The 16,304-nt window shown below is 42.5% G+C and overlaps 1 protein-coding gene across 2 annotated transcripts; it reads right to left on the reverse strand.

Moving 5' to 3' along the window:
• Positions 1-30: 30 nt before the first annotated feature.
• Positions 31-15,775, reverse strand: tc2n (tandem C2 domains, nuclear). Of its 2 annotated transcripts, none has more exons than XM_080537424.1 (12): positions 15,635-15,775; positions 15,284-15,351; positions 14,311-14,511; positions 11,126-11,257; positions 10,288-10,358; positions 9,703-9,775; positions 7,385-7,485; positions 6,897-7,013; positions 5,615-5,806; positions 1,423-1,537; positions 780-979; positions 31-343 (listed from the first exon to the last, which is right to left on the reverse strand). In XM_080537424.1, the coding sequence occupies exons 2-12, from the start codon at positions 15,348-15,350 to the stop codon at positions 233-235; spliced, it is 1,380 nt and encodes a 459-aa protein (XP_080393550.1). In that variant the 5' UTR covers position 15,351; positions 15,635-15,775; the 3' UTR covers positions 31-232. The 2 variants fall into 2 exon arrangements, with proteins under 2 accessions (XP_080393550.1, XP_080393551.1); XM_080537425.1 differs by having other exon boundaries at positions 15,284-15,436; positions 15,635-15,756.
• Positions 15,776-16,304: the final 529 nt, after the last annotated feature.

The raw sequence follows: 16,304 nt of genomic DNA on the forward strand, positions 1-16,304 counted from the left end.
GACATCATATCTACACAATTATATAAACTTAAAATCTGACCTATCGCCATGGACACCGCCCCCCCCCCCCCCCTAGACATTCACAGAATGTGTGGTGTTTTACAATCCATTTCAGCAAACAGTGAAGGGCCAGAAGCTTAGCTGTAACGAAGTGTCCCCTGTCCTCTTGTAAAGCGAGCATATGGCAGCATATACGGCAGTATAGATAAAGCTGTCTACTGCCTGGAGTCTTTCAGGATCCGTTCAGTCTGTGCCAAGTGGCCACCACCTTCTCAGGGTGTGCTATGGTGTCTCTCCACTGCTCGTCAGCTTCTAGTGTGGGGCTGTCGAATCCCAGGTGAACCTGTAGAAAATGTCACATAATAGTTATCTCAGCTGTTACTTTCTACCTGTTTTTTCAGGTGAGAGAAATATAAATGGTAAATGGACTGCACTTATGTAGCGCCTTTTTTGCTGCTCCAAAGCTGATCCAAAGCGCTTTACAAAGGCCTCTCATTCACCCATTCACACACACATTCACACACCAATGGCGGCAAGCTGCCATGCAAGACGCCGGCCCGCTCACTGGGAGCAATTTTGGGGTTCAGTGTCTTGCCCAAGGACACCTCGACATGTGGCCAGCCGGGGCTCAAACCGCCGATCTGCCAACCTTGTGATCATTAGGCGGCGACTCTACCTCCTGCGCCACAGCCGCCCCAAATAGAGGAAGTGTGTGTGGGCATATAGTCATAGTGGACATATAAATATTGTGGGTCTGAGTCTGGTACGGTCATGCTCACCTGCCCGAGGAAGTATTTTCTTCGGACAGAGCTGCGGCTGTAGAGTTTAACTGACAGTTGGAAGCCCTGGTCTAGAGACGCCACAGGGAAGTAGAAGATCTCAGTCCACTGTAGTTGGCCTCCAGAGGACTTCAGCGCACGGGTCTTCTTCTTGGTCACCAACCTACCCAGCTGGTGCATCTCTGTCTTTACAAAGAACGCTTTTTGACAAGGGAAAAACATAAACAAATGTGTTACTTCTTGATTTGACCTGTTTTATAAAATGATGTCAATGAGATGCTGTTGTTGGTCAGGCTATCTAGCACTAGACGAGCCGTGAGGGGTCACGGTGACCCCTGTGAGTAAAAAATCAAATCTATCTTTGCACTCGATCAAATTTCAGGACCCTCCTTTCATGACTTTTCCTAGATATATGCGTTCTACCACCCAGTATCCTTACATTTTCAAAATCACTTCAGGGTAAGATAGTATAAAGCTATTTTGCAGTTTTTCTGTGTAAGAGGCAGGCTAAAAAAAAGAAGCGATCACCTCTAGTGATCTCTGTGTGTAAATAGCAGATTTACATTCTAAAAAGGGGGTCTATTTGACCCCCACGGCGGCTCTACTAGTAGGTAAAATAGGCACGGCTGTTCTAGACACCTACCCTGGCTGAGGGGAGCAGAGGATGCTGGGAGATTTTGGGCAGCGAGGACCTGGAGCTGGATGCGGCCAGTGACAGGCTGGAAGCAGGTGGCCAGGTGCAGCTCCGCATGGCAGACCTGAGGAAGGAAGGGGCGCAAACTGGTGACGTTAGAATTATAAGGTAAGGTTCTATCTCCATTTTTGTCAAAATTGAGTTTTTTTACATAATCTGATCCATTAGGTGTTTATTAATGCCTGTGTGGTGTTGTTTTTAAAAAGTTGACATTTTTGAGTTAGTAATTCATAAAATACAAAGGTTCCATCTCACAAAACATAATGGAATGTAAGAACTTTGACGCTCAATATCTCTGAACTACCCTAAATGGAGATAGAACCATATAATTCTAAGCTCACGAACTCAGTGGCGGGCGGTGCATTTCACACCTAGGCCTTCAGTGATGTCCGACACATTCCTACCTGAATTATTCTACCTCTTAATACCATCGTTATGACGCCATGGCTCTAGAAACTAGACAGAAACACAGTATAACCGGGCATTGCATCACCTTAACATAGTCAGACAAGTACAACAGAGTTATATTAATATTTCCGAAGCATTTTTAATCAATAAATCCGCATTTACAATGAAGAGTGTTAAACTAACATCTTTAAGATCGCTACATTACCCACGTCTGTCGTCTCGTCCACCATAATAGCGACAAAGGGTGCCTTTTTAATCTCCATTTTGATCTCTTCTCCCACTTCAGCAATAGCAAAAATCAGGTCGTTTTGTATTTTGCCTGACGTCCCAGTAAACACTTTGTTTGTGGACAGGTGGTAATGTAAATCTGGGTTGTTTTCAGCCAGAAAAGAAAGAAGCTCAACGTAGTTTGCTGTTTGTGGACTCGGCGCTTTTATCGTGTCCCCTAAATGAAAGTTATTGTTTACCCAAAAACAGGACACAATCGATCAGTATTATCGATCAGTCAACGAAAGCTTTCGTTGTGGCGCTCCGTTTCCCTGGCACTTTCAAAAGTTTCACATCTACCGGCATAGTTACGCATCTCAATAGTGAATATAAATAGTGCGTATCAATAGTGCGTATCAATAGTGCGTATCCAATCAAAAGACGTGCTGGGTGCTGACATCATTGAGCCTTACAGCAGGCGCCGTTGTTGCTTTTGCTCGCATCTACGTAGGTTTACTAGGAACGCCACAGGTTTTCTCGTTCCAACGTTAAGTTACAGGTCGTATCCGCGGCACCGTTTAGCGTGCAGGCTGGGCAGATTTTGGAGCCCCCTAGCAACACATTTTGATTGGATAAAAGCTCTAACATAAAGGCCAGCCCTCCAAATCTCAATTGGAGACTGGAAGCAGCGCAACCAAGAGGAAAGCTATGAAATGAAGAGAATAGACTATGGGGAATCATTAATACATATTTGTGGAAAAAATATATTAAAATAAAATGTATATTCTGATGATGTTTAGGCCAGCAGAGAAGGCCTTGCTGGCCCTGACGGCACACCACTGCACGAACTGGTGATGGCCCAAAAAGGTGACATACATTTTTTGCCTGAAAACAAAGAAAATGATCAATGATCATGGCAGCTAACCTTAGAGGAGGGGGGGGGGGGGGGGTAGCGCTAGCACTAATGGTGCTAAATGGATATCACTAGTTAGTACGTAGCGGCACACCCCTGACCGTAACACCTGCCTAATTACTTCGAAAACAGTTAAAAGTTATTTAAACAGCAGCGGAGTTTAGCAGACAGGAAGATTAGTTAGCTCGCACATCATGCGACTTGGATGAGGACCCCCTCCCCCCCCCCCCCCCCCCCCCCCCCAAGTTTTTTAGTTTTTTGTGCAGATCTACACGATTCACATGGATGAGCTATTTTCAGGTAAAAACAGCTAAGAAAGGAGACAAGTTTGCACCCCTGGAGAGCTTCAGCCACTGGGGGCAGTATAGATTTGTACAGTCGCAAACATTTTATTTATTTTATTTTGTATATTTTTATAATTTTATCTCAAGAGGTTACTTAAAGACTTGGTTAAAACACTGTACTATCTATTATACAACAGTTAGTTCCGACCAAGTGATTTGATTGGACAAGAGGCATTCCATGAGTGCTGATATACAGTATAACAGCACTGGGACCTTTAACTATAGGTATCACTCCGCCGCACAGATGTTCTGACCGTTAATTAGACTACATGTTTGTGTTCAGGTTACTAGGCAACAGTCCATTTGAAGTTCAGTTGCGGAACTATTTTTTGTTTATTTTTATGATTAAATAAACAAACAAATCATACTCTGTTGTCGCTTATTACTGTTAACTAATAAATCGTGCTGTAGAACTGTTGTATAAAAGAAACATCTAAAATGAGTTTTTTGAATTACAGGAATGCAGACAAAATAAAAGTATGCTTGCCAAACTGCCAACAACATCACAGACTGGTTTGAAGGAGACAAACACACAAGCAAATATGAGAGAGTGAGTAGAGAAATACAACACAGACATAACCCTTTTCTTGACGTTTTCACGAGTGGAATCAAAGAGAAATATGTTACTGTGCTTGTGTGTCTGTCTGTCTGACTGTGAATTGCGGTATTGAGGTCATTTTTACCGTCTAACATATGTCTGTTAACCGGGAGAATTGTGTGGAACTCCCCCTCGAAGAGCGCGTTGATGATTCACCCGCCACCTGATCTCTAAACCGCAGAAACGGCCCACATTTACATTACTGTCACTTTCACAGATACAAGCGCCATTATCGACAAAACCTCTCTCGTCTGAATTGTTGGTTGACCTACTTTCCCCTCTGTTACATTTCCAGCCATCCACAACCCTTGTTTTTTTCCCCAATAAACATTTCCCTTCCAATTCCCCCATTTCTCTAAAACTTCCTTAATACTCCTGTTAATACTCCTCCTTCTCAAATTATGCAATGGCATAGAGGCCCAGTATATCAATATTGACAGGTTACTTTAGGTGCCAGCAGCCAGCAATATATCAAAAGGAAAACACAGTTTTATGAGACACATGCAGCTCTTGGTTTCATTGTGCATGTAGTGTTCTGATAAAGAGTCATAATAAAAAGAAAGTTGAGATTGAGAATAGCTACAGTTTAGAATAAATAACATAATTGACCTAGGTCTTTCTGGGCTTTTCCCACATAATAATAATAATAATAATAATAATAATAATAATAATAATAATAATAATAATAATATTTGTATAGCGCTTGACCTGCAAACGTTGCAGCTCAAAGTGCTTTAATCATTATATAATCACTATACATGACAGGCATATCCTCTTGGCAACAATTACAGAAGGCCTACTACAAAAGACAAAGAGAAGATGATACGTAATTCAAGTCAATATACAATTCCTCCTACCAAATAATTGTCAGGACAACATGTCCATAGGCCTTTGGCCCCTAGTCACTGTTTCTGTTTTGCTTTGTTTGTTTTCTGTTTTGTCTGTCTGACCATTTCCTCAGAACTGTAAAGCGTCCTTGGGTTTTATGAAAGGCGCTATACAAATCCAAGTTATTATTATCATTATTATTATTATTATGATTATTATTACATTCTGTAACAGAATGTTGCAAAACCATTAAGCATCATCTGCTTCAACAAACCCTATTGATACCCTATGACATGACATGATACTAAAGAATTATACTAACAAGTCCAGTGGTTGCAGTTCTTTCGGTCAGTAAATAAAAAAGAAAGTAATGAATAAGAGCAGGAGACAGTAAAGTGAGAAGAATAGAATACGTGACAGTTGGGTAGTCAAGGAAACAGTATATTGTTGACATTTCCCAAGAGTAGACAAGGGACGCTGACAGTAAAAACTCTCTCTTTACTCCCCGTTCTCAATGGGACACTATTCGGTTGTTAAGTCTGACGTCAAACGTGACGTTTAGCAATTTCCGGGTCCAAACCAGAAATTCCCCGCACCAGAGTACCAGTGTACTAAAGCGGTAGAATGACAGTTCAATTTTTTAGACTCAGATCTATTCATACAACAAGGGACACAGCACTTTCCCGTTTTTCCCATATTTGTCAGCGTCTTTGATCCTCGGAAAAGCGCTACACAAATATAATGAGTTATTATTATTACTGCGGCATTTAGAAGAGAGCGCCTCAGCCAACTTTGGACCCGGAAACACGTCACGACTTAACAACCGAATAGTGGGACACTCACAGAGGTTTTGGACAGTGGGCTGAGGTCCAGCCAGTGCTCCGTCTCCTGGGTGTCCAACTCGCGTAGGGAGAGGACACACTCAGCCACCGTGCGCTTCTTGGGGTGGTACGTCTGTAGCCGCAGGACCAGCGCGCTGCCGCGCAGCTGATGCAAGAGCAGCGAGAACACGAAGGTCTCCATGAAGACAACGTCCTAAGAAGGAAAAACAAGAGCTCATAATTTAGTTTTTTTACATAATCTGATCCATTAGGTGTTTATTAATGCCTGTGTGGTGTTATTTTTTTAAATGTTGACATTTTTTAGTTAGTAATTAATATAATACAAAGGTTCCATCTCACAAAACATAATGGAATGTAAAAACGTTGACGCTCAATATCTCTGAACTAAGCTCACGAGATGTAGTATCACAAAATGTTAACTCTGTTAACATGTGAACCCTGGAATGGGTATAGTCAACCTACTCTGTTACTCTCTGATCAGTTTGAATGAGTCACAATAACTAGACAATATCATCTCATCACATCACTCTCATCAATGTGCTATCTAACTCATTCCTGGTCTATCAAATCGACCTGTAGCCCGTGAAATGCAACAGCTCAATAGAGACATTGTGTCTCTATTAGTAAACTAGCAGTAGGGGGGCCAATAGTAAATGAATGCCCAGGGGATGGGAAGGCCAGCTGCCAGACAGAATAACCTTTCCTCTGGCTTACCAAACAGAGGCCCAATGTTAAAGACAAGAAGACATGGGCAGCCAGGGTTGCTGGTGAGATGAGAAGGTAACAGACCACCAGTGATGAAGCTCTTTCTTTTATTCTTTATCTGTGAGCCAATTTAATTGATTTAATAAAAAATAAAAAATAATGTGTCCTAACTCAGGGTTCCTACAAGTTTCAACAAGTCAAATTGAAGACCTTTTAAGACCTTTTTATAGACCTCTTTGAATGGAATTTTAGACCTGTTCGCGACACCATATGATAGCTTTTTGTCATCCTCGAGGTGATGAAATTAGGGATTTCACCGCCATACAGACAAAAAAGGAAGCGAATTGGCATTTTTTGGGGTCCCAACTTGATTCATTTCCACGTAAATAGATCTGGTCGGACTGATTTCTTTGCAGGATCACATTTTTTTTAAGACCTAGCACCTCATTTTCAGACTGAATAACTGGACATTGAGACCTTTTTAGGCCTTGGAGTGAATTGGATTGCTTGATTTTAGACTTCAAGGCTTTTTAAGACCAGCGCAGGTCTTTTTAAGACCAGGAACCCTGCTAACTTACTGAGGAGCCCTCCTTGACGGAGCTCTTGAACTGGATGGGTTTGGTCATAGTGATGATCCCTTTGATCCCCATCCTATGCTGTTCGATGCCCTCCACAGGAAAGTTCAGATCCTTACACTGATGAAAAGGGAAAGAAAACATCGTTAGAGATTACGCTACTACAGTATGTATGGAGTACAGTGTATTTACTACACATCGTGAGCTTAGAATGATAAGGTTCTATCTCCGTTTAGGGTAGTTCAGAGGTATTGAGCGTCAAAGTTTTTACATTCCATTATGTTTTGTGAGATGGAACCTTTGTATTTTATTAATTACTAACTAAAAAAGTGAGCTAAGTTAATAGAGCAGTCATTGGGAGTTATTGGGATGAAGTTTCGTGGTTCCTGGGTTCTATACAGACAGAGGGGCCATTCAGCCTCCAAGGAGGGAGACACAATGGAGCATTTTGTCCCCCCTGAACGCGCTCTCCTCCAGGCCTGTAACCTTACCTGCACCAGCATGATCCACACCTGCTCCTGGGCCTCCTGGTAGCTCAGCCGGACACACACCTTCCCCAGCTCCCTCTCATCCCCCGACAGGGTGATGGACTCTACAACACAGGCTCACATCCTCAAATGTCCGCTGAAATGTGTGTGTGTGAGTGTGTGTGTGTGCGTGTGTGTGTGTGTATGTGTGTGTGTGGTAAGAGAGAGTGTTTGTGTGTGTGTGTGTGTGTGTGTGTGTGTGTGCGTGTGTGTGTGTGTGCGAGTGTGCGTGTGTGTGTGTGTGTGTGTGTGCGTGTGTTTCTGTGTGTGTGTGTGTGTGTGTGTGCGTGCGAGTGTGTGTGTGTGTGTGTGTATGTGTGTGTGTGGTAAGAGAGAGTGTTTATGTGTGTGTGTGTGTGTGTGTGTGTGTGCGTGTGCGTCTGAGAGTTATCTGAGAGTTATCTGAGAGTTATCTGAGTGTTATCTGAGAGTTATCTGAGTGTTATCTGGGTGTTATCTGAGAGTTATCTGAGTGTTATCTGAGAGTTATCTGAGAGTTATCTGAGAGTTATCTGAGAGTTATCTGAGAGTTATCTGAGTGTTATCTGAGAGTTATCTGAGTGTTATCTGAGAGTTATCTGAGTGTTATCTGAGAGTTATCTGAGTGTTATCTGAGAGTTATCTGAGAGTTATCTGAGAGTTATCTGAGAGTTATCTGAGAGTTATCTGAGTGTTATCTGAGAGTTATCTGAGAGTTATCTGAGAGTTATCTGAGTGTTATCTGAGAGTTATCTGAGTGTTATCTGAGAGTTATCTGAGTGTTATCTGAGAGTTATCTGAGTGTTATCTGAGAGTTATCTGAGAGTTATCTGAGAGTTATCTGAGTGTTATCTGAGAGTTATCTGAGAGTTATCTGAGAGTTATCTGAGAGTTATCTGAGAGTTATCTGAGTGTTATCTGAGAGTTATCTGAGAGTTATCTGAGTGTTATCTGAGAGTTATCTGAGTGTTATCTGAGTGTTATCTGAGAGTTATCTGAGAGTTATCTGAGGGTTATCTGAGAGTTATCTGAGGGTTATCTGAGAGTTATCTGAGGGTTATCTGAGAGTTATCTGAGAGTTATCTGAGTGTTATCTGAGAGTTATCTGAGGATCCCAACGCATGACTGAAGTTAAAACATTTGGAAGCAATTACTGTCTTCCCTTTCACGATTGCTCAATGTAGAGCAAGTTCTATCTAACTCAGTCACACTGCGCAGGAAGGTGGAGTGTCGAGGTGGAGGGGTGGAGAGGTGGAGGGGTGGAGTGGTGGAGAGGTGGAGAGGTGGAGGGGTGGAGTGATGGAGGGGTGGAGAGGTGGAGGGGTGGAGGGGTGGAGAGGTGGAGTGGTGGAGGGGTGGAGAGGTGGAGGGGTGGAGGGGTGGAGAGATGGAGGGGTGGAGGGGTGGAGAGGTGGAGGGGTGGAAGGGTGGAGAGGTGGAGGGGTGGAGAGGTGGAGAGGTGGAGAGGTGGAGGGGTGGAGAGGTGGAGGGGTGGAGAGGTGGAGAGGTGGAGAGGTGGAAGGGTGGAGAGGTGGAGGGGTGGAGAGGTGGAGAGGTGGAGAGGTGGAGGGGTGAAGTGGTGGAAAGGTGGAAGGGTGGAGAGGTGGAGAGGTGGAGGGGTGGAGAGGTGGAGGGGTGGAGTGGTGGAGTGGTGGAAGGGTGGAGAGGTGGAGAGGTGGAGTGGTGGAGGGGTGGAGTGATGGAGGGGTGGAGGGTGGAGAGGTGGAGGGGTGGAGAGGTGGAGGGGTGGAGGGGTGGAGGGGTGGAGAGGTGGAGGGGTGGAGTGGTGGAGTGGTGGAAGGGTGGAGAGGTGGAGAGGTGGAGAAGTGGAGTGATGGAGGGGTGGAGTGGTGGAGGGGTGGAGTGATGGAGGGGTGGAGGGGTGGAGTGTTGGAGAAGTGGAGTGATGGAGAGGTGGAGTGGTGGAGGGGTGGAGTGATGGAGGGGTGGAGGGGTGGAGAGGTGGAGGGGTGGAGAGGTGGAGGGGGGGAGTGGGGACTGTGAGAGATGTAGACTGTTTCATTTTCTAATGTTCCTCTAAAAGAAGAAGAGGCAAAATTAACCTCGTAAAAAAAAAACAATGCTAGAAACTGAAATAATGGGCGCTTAGGTGGTGTAGCGGACTAAGCGTTGACCATGTAACCGCAGGGTTCCCGGTTCGATTCCGGCCGCGGACATGTCCTGCATGTCATCCCTTCTCTCTCTCTCACCCATACTTCCTGTCATATCTCTACTATCTCTATCACAATAAAAAGAAAAATATGAGTGGGACTGCCCAAAAAAAAAGAAACTGAAATAATTACCGAGACTTCGGCTTTCAAGGGAATCTATCTTGGAGGACGTGCTGCTTCGGACACTGGACACTGAGTCAAAACGCTACGGACAAACCAAGAGAAAATGTGTTAAGACATAAAGGAGAACTTTAAAGTTATATTTCTGCAAACTCAACAATGACGTTTTGAATGAGACATTGTAGAGTGTTTATGGTGGTTTTGGGGCGAGACATCAGACAGAGTGCTCAAACCCATTGGCTATCAAATATTTATGTTCTAACTAATGGAGTGTTAATGACAAGCAGATACAATTCCCTTTATATAACTAATACAGCAAAGAGAACACACCCAGACCAGCCCAGACGTCACCCATTGTAAAACACTAAACGTGAACAGTGATTAATGACCACTTCATCCAACACAATCACTAAAGCTTTGCTCCTTCTTTATAAATACTGTTGGTCAATGACAATATTCTAGAACCCAATGACGCACAATGACTTCATAGGGAGTACAGAAATAGATGTTGCCTATTGCCTATTGGATTTAGTGCTTGGTATACAAGGGCATCTCATTGAAATGGTCGAAGGTGTTTGATTGTATAAACATCCTCACTTGCAGATGTGCCTGAGGGCTGGATAGATCAAACATGGAGGTACTCAGCCTTTGTCTTTTCAGATCCCAAACTGGAAGGCAAGCAAACAAGGAGTTACACGTGCTAATATGCCATTATATAATACATATGTTACGGTACATGTGGGAATACGGTACATGTGGGAAAACTAGGGTTAGGGTTAGGTGCTAGGGTGACTTGGTACATGCTGGCATGTCTAACCCTAACCCTAACCTTAACCCTAGCCCTAACCCTACCCCTAACCCTAACCATAACCCTAGCATCCTAGCACCTAACCCTAGTTTTCCCACATGTACCGTATTCCCACATGTACCGTAACACATATATATACTAGAGAACTTGAGGGTGCTCCTTTCAGACATTTTGTTCTGTAGCTAAATGAAATATTATAATAATAATAATAATAATAATAATAATACATTAGACTTATATAGCACTTTTTTGAAAAGATTGAGTAGTAATAATAAAAAGACACAAAAAATAAATAAAAGAAAGTATAGGGGCCTAATGAAGGTAGTGCTGGGAACACATGGGAAGGGGAGGGGGAGAGGGTTAACTGGTGAAGGCGAGCTTGAAGAGCTAGACAAATATCAATCATCAGTTTCAATTATCTTTTTTTAAATTATTATTATTATTGTTATTTTTCAACTTAGCAATGAAAAAAAATGTTAACAGGTCAAAATACACTTTATACACATTGTTTTTGAAACACCGGTAAGATAATTTCAGATAAGTCACAAGATAAATTAATCACACAATCACAGAAACAAAGTAAGTAACCTTGATGGGAAATTCTCAACAGGGACATGACATACATACCTGGACCTTGGGGACAGTTCTTTGCTCTAGGAGATATCTGACCATGATGGAAGCTACTGTCGGGGTTGAAGGCGATGTTACTGTTCCCAGAGAGCTCAGCCTTCCTCTCTGCATAGGTGGTCCTGGCAGAGCCTGGTTTACAGAGGTTACAGCGTACTTAGACATTACGTGACGTTAGAATTATAAGGTTCTATCTTCATTTTTGTCCAAATGTTGTTTATTAATGCCTGTGTGGTGTTATTGTTAAAATGTTGACATTTTTGAGTTAGTAATAAAATACAAAGGTTCCATCTCACAAAACATAATGGAATGTAAAATCTTTGACGCTCAATATCTCTGAACTACCCTAAACGGAGATAGAACCTTATAATTCTAAACTCACGATTAGACATTGCAGGCTCTATAAAGATGAACCTATATGTGTGTAGACTGCAAGTGCTCATAAGCAGCCTGCAGTGTGTTACGACCTGGTATGTGTCTGTGCTGTTTTTGTGTTTTGTTGTGTTGTGTTCCTCTGTCTCCCCCAGTCCCCCAGTCTCCCCTAGCTTGCTATTCGGTTGTTAAGTCGTGACGTGTTTCTGGGTCAAACGTTGGCTGAGGCGCTCTCTTCGAAATGCCGCAGTAATAATAATAATTCATTATATTTGTATAGCGCTTTTCCGAGGCTCAAAGACGCTGACAATATGGGAAAAACGGGAAAGTGCTGTGTCCCTTGTTGTATGAATAGATCAGAGTCTAAAAAACGATTGAACTGTCATTCTACCGCTTTAGTACACTGGTACTATGGTGCGGGGAATTCTTTATTTGGACCCGGAAATTGCTAAACGTCACGAGTGACGTCAGACTTAACAACCGAATATAGTTTTGTTGTGCTGATCCCCTGTCCAATCCGTCTTCTTGGGACAAGGGCTAGGTTAGACACACCGGGTACACACAGCATCACGTAGGCAACTACTGTCTATGTACACTAGTTTAAAAGCAAGTGGTGTCACGCCCATTGTTTCTGTAGCAGGTAGGTTTGGTTCCGGGGTAGGGATGGTTAGTTAGCTAGGCATTTGGATTAGGATCAGGGAAGAGGTGTAGGCAAGCTTAGGGCCTTTTTGATATTTTTCGTTTGTTCTGTGGTGGCCCACTTTCATGGCCCTTAGTCCTGTTCCCCTGTGGTTTGTTACATTTGAATTTGACCTAGCGAATAAAAGCCTTTTCTTTAACTGACTGTTCGTGTGTTGACTTGGAGCACCACACTATTGTAAAGGGTTTTTCCAGCTACTTAAGGCAGGTGTTCACTCAGGCTGTTATGTTCTTCCTTCTCCCTAGTAAGACCGCTTGGCGGAGGACCACATGCAAGTGCAACAATGTCTTCGACTCTCTGGTGTCCGCAACTATCATAAGGCATTATTATCAAATCTGATTTCTACAACAGCATGTTTGGATACTGGATTCTGATTGGCTAGCAACAGTGGTAAATACTCCAACAACCCACAGTTCAGACTGCATTTCCAGTATCAATGCGCCTCCCAATCAATCTGATGAAGAACACCTGTGCTGACCTACAATGCAATGGTTGATCTTGTTTATGGGACTATATTCTGTGGCGGAAGGATATATGTATTCTGAAACGATTAATGATTGTAAATACATGAATTTAATGTTACAACTATGTATTTATTTTTTATATTATGTGGTGGCTGTTGTAGAAAAGCAATTGACCATTGAAGGGCGGTGGTTGTGGACTCATTTACCACTGTACAGGGTTTTTCTACTCTCATGGTAAATGGCTTCTTTAAGCATAGGTGGGCCGTCGGGGCCAGCAAGGCCTTCTCTGCTGGCCTAGAGATTGTCAGAATCGGAAAAGTATATTTCTATAATTTAAGATATATTTTAATTAATGCTATATGTATTTTACAACGTTAGTTCCCATCAGTCTATTAACGTCATTTCATTGCTACTCTCTCCCTCAGTTGCGCTGGTTCCAGTGCAGCTCATATAGTATGTGACACGTTCTAATGCTTTGGTCCTCATATCGGCAACCAATCAAAATGTTCTGACTTTTCTCTTGAAACACTGAACTACGTTTCAACGTTGTTGAGAATCACAACACAAACTCACTAGTCAAGCCAAAATACTGCAACAAGGCAATGGATTCAGTGAGTAATCCACACTGCTACCTAGTTAACTATAATAACACTACTTTACATTGTTAGCAGGCTCACAAAACAAGCTGTGTTAGTTGACTAGCGATGTGTCATTGATTTTCAACAAAGCGGAAATGTATTCACATTTTTCGAAAGAAAAGTCTTAAGGACCCCAATTGAAATAAGCCAGTGGCTTTCTTGGGTTTTTATCCTTTTAGTTGACCTTGTATGTAATATGTACTTTCATGTACCTACTTCTGCAAATCTTCTAATAAAGTTTTCAATCAATTCAATCAATCAATCAATCAATCATTACACCGGATCCCGATATGAGGACCAAAGCATTAGAACATGTCACAAATTAGTGCTTTTATCCAATCAGATTTTCCACCTGTGCCGTCTCTGGTAAAATCTACCCTTGAGGCCTTCAGAATTTCGAGTGAATCCCCTTTGCTGTTGAAGCAAATGGGCACAATGTTGTTGATTGTCATATTCTTTAACCAATCAGATTTCAAGTTTGCCATGTTGGGCGTATTCTTTGCCATGCCGTAGCCTTCCATCTGGCCTAGCCGTCTAATGCCTTAAAACGTATTATAGCGACGGGGCTACACACTTAGCATTGTACCTTCCTGTTTCCCAACATGCATTGTGTTCAGACTTAGAGAGTTATGTTATAGTTTTAAATTGCTTTGGAATAAGGCGTCTGCTAAATGCCAAAAATGTATATGTAAATGTTTTTATTTTTTTATCTTCACACGTACTTTGGCAATGTTAACGTATGTTTCCCACGCCAATACAGAAATTGAAATTGAATTGAATTGGTTATTCCAAGGCGGTCTAATTGTGGGAGGATATCGCTGAAGGCCTAGGTGTAAAACACACAGCCCACCACTGCATCATAAGCATAATGATTAACGTAAGTACAGTTATATGTGTGCTCAGTGGCTAGTCATTTGAATTAGGCCATTTTTCAAATACAACAAGCCCTTATCGCACATAACACAAAGAAAGCATACTTTTCACAGACGACTAGGTCATGTTAGTACATACTCTGTGCGTTGGACTGGTAGCTGGGGTAGCGAGAGCCCCTGGGTTGGATGTAGGAGGGCTTGAAGGTAGGCAGGACGAACGGCACATCCTTTCCATCTGGGGGCAGCTTGGAGAGGAGGTAGTCTTCTGACACCCCCACCCCCTTCCTAGAGTCACCTGACCTGGTTAAAGCCTTGGGAGAGGGCATCTTCACCCTAATCACTTTAGAGCAGAAGAAGAAATCCATCAAAAACACAAACAGGCTAGTTAAGACTGTTGTGGATGAATTATGAGACTCAAGATAGGAACTTGCTTTAAATCTATATATAATATTTATTAAAGAAAATGATCTTGAAAATGAAAACTCGAGTTGGGACAGTCAAATCGACTTCATAATGGGAAGCTTTCAAAGACTGCCACACAACTTTCACATTGCTACATTTGATTAACATAGTCGTCAACATAGTCACAACATTGATAACGAGTCTGCATTCCATCACTGTCCATGAACACAAGGCCCTCAACCAGAGCTCTGTGTTCATAAACAGGACAGCCAGACTCTCAACAATCCCACAGGGAATTACTCCATGGAAATCTACTGTTACACTCTGCGTGAAAATGGATAGACCATGCATACATACAATACATACATGTTAAAAATCCTTTACAAGATCAGTATAGAGCATTATGAACTGCCATACATGTGGGGAAAAAAATCCATTACAAGACGCTTAGAATTATAAGGTTCTATCTCCGTTTAGGGTAGTTCAGAGATATTGAGCGTCAAAGTTTTTACATTCCATTACGTTTTGTGAGATGGAACCTTTGTATTTTATGAATTACTAACTCAAAAATGTCAACATTTTAAAAATACACCACACAGGCATTAATAAACACCTAATGGATCAGATTATGTAAAAAACTCAATTTTGACAAAAATGGAGATAGAACCTTATAATTCTAACGTCACGATATAATCGTTTTGGGAACTCACCTTGGGTCTCCGGTTCCTCCTTGACTAGGACGCTCTTGCAACAGTTTTTGAGGCATTCCATCGCCATACTGAAAGATGTGTAGATTCAGAGTGGAGGACAGGCTGTACAGCAGCACTGAACACAGGAGAACACCTGTGAAAGTTTCCTATGATCTATATGAAAACATTGATTGGTGATATAACTTCTTTATGACCATAGAATAGCCTTGAATTACATTCATTTATAGAGTACGACTGACAGTCTTCTATCCTATGAAAATGTCAAATCTAGAAAAGCTAATGTTAACAATATTGCACTGAAATAAATCATCTTATAATTGCTAGCTACCAAGTCAAACCATGTAGAAATACCTGTTTGTTGTACCGCGTGAGAAACTTCAATCCTAAATAAATCCTTCCGCGATGAAGACAGGTGGAAGACGAGAGCTCTCCAGCGCTCATTCCAGTAACCCTCTCTCTCTCCGACTCTCCCTCTCTGACTCTCTCTCTGGCTCTCCCTCTCTCTCTCTGACTGTCCCTCTCTCTCTCTCTCTCTCTCTCTCTCTCTCTGACTCTCCCTCTCTATCTCCCTCCCTCTCTCTCTCTCTCTCTCTCTCTCTCTCTCTCTCTCTCTCTCTCTCTCTCTCTCTCTCTCTCTCTCTCTCTCTCTCTCTCTCTCTCTCTCTCTCTCTCTCTCTCTCTCTCTCTCTCTCTCTCTCTCTCTCTCTCTCTCTCTCTCTCTCTCTCTCTCTCTCTCTCTCTCTCTCTCTCTCTCTCTCTCTCTCTCTCTCTCTCTCTCTCTTTACTGAGTGGTTTGCCCTTCTCCCTTTCTCGGATTCCTTCTCCGAAAACCCCGAAGGAAATAGAGTGCATACATTCATACATTCCAGTGGTTATAGGCTACAATAGGCCTGATTATATGACTATTTGTTCCCTTTGTTTATTCTCAAAATACACACGAATGAACGATTGTCAGTCTCATCGGAATAACTTTCACCAAATCCAGATTTCAGGTCTAGTATATCTTATGTTTTATTTTACT

This window comes from Nansenia antarctica (genome assembly GCF_963989245.1).
Source record: "Nansenia antarctica genome assembly, chromosome: 1".
NCBI lineage: Eukaryota > Metazoa > Chordata > Actinopteri > Argentiniformes > Microstomatidae > Nansenia > Nansenia antarctica.

Bases quoted from the DNA above. Each gene is read 5' to 3' on its own strand.
- tc2n (XM_080537424.1), bottom strand. From the start codon at position 15,350: ATGGCGATGGAATGCCTCAAAAACTGTTGCAAGAGCGTCCTAGTCAAG. The intron at 10,359-11,125 runs GTATGTATGTCA...CTTGCCTTCCAG, and splicing joins GAACTGTCCCCAAGGTCCAG to TTTGGGATCTGAAAAGACAA. The intron at 5,807-6,896 runs GTAAGTTAGCAG...TTTCCTTCTTAG, and splicing joins CCGTCAAGGAGGGCTCCTCA to GACGTTGTCTTCATGGAGAC.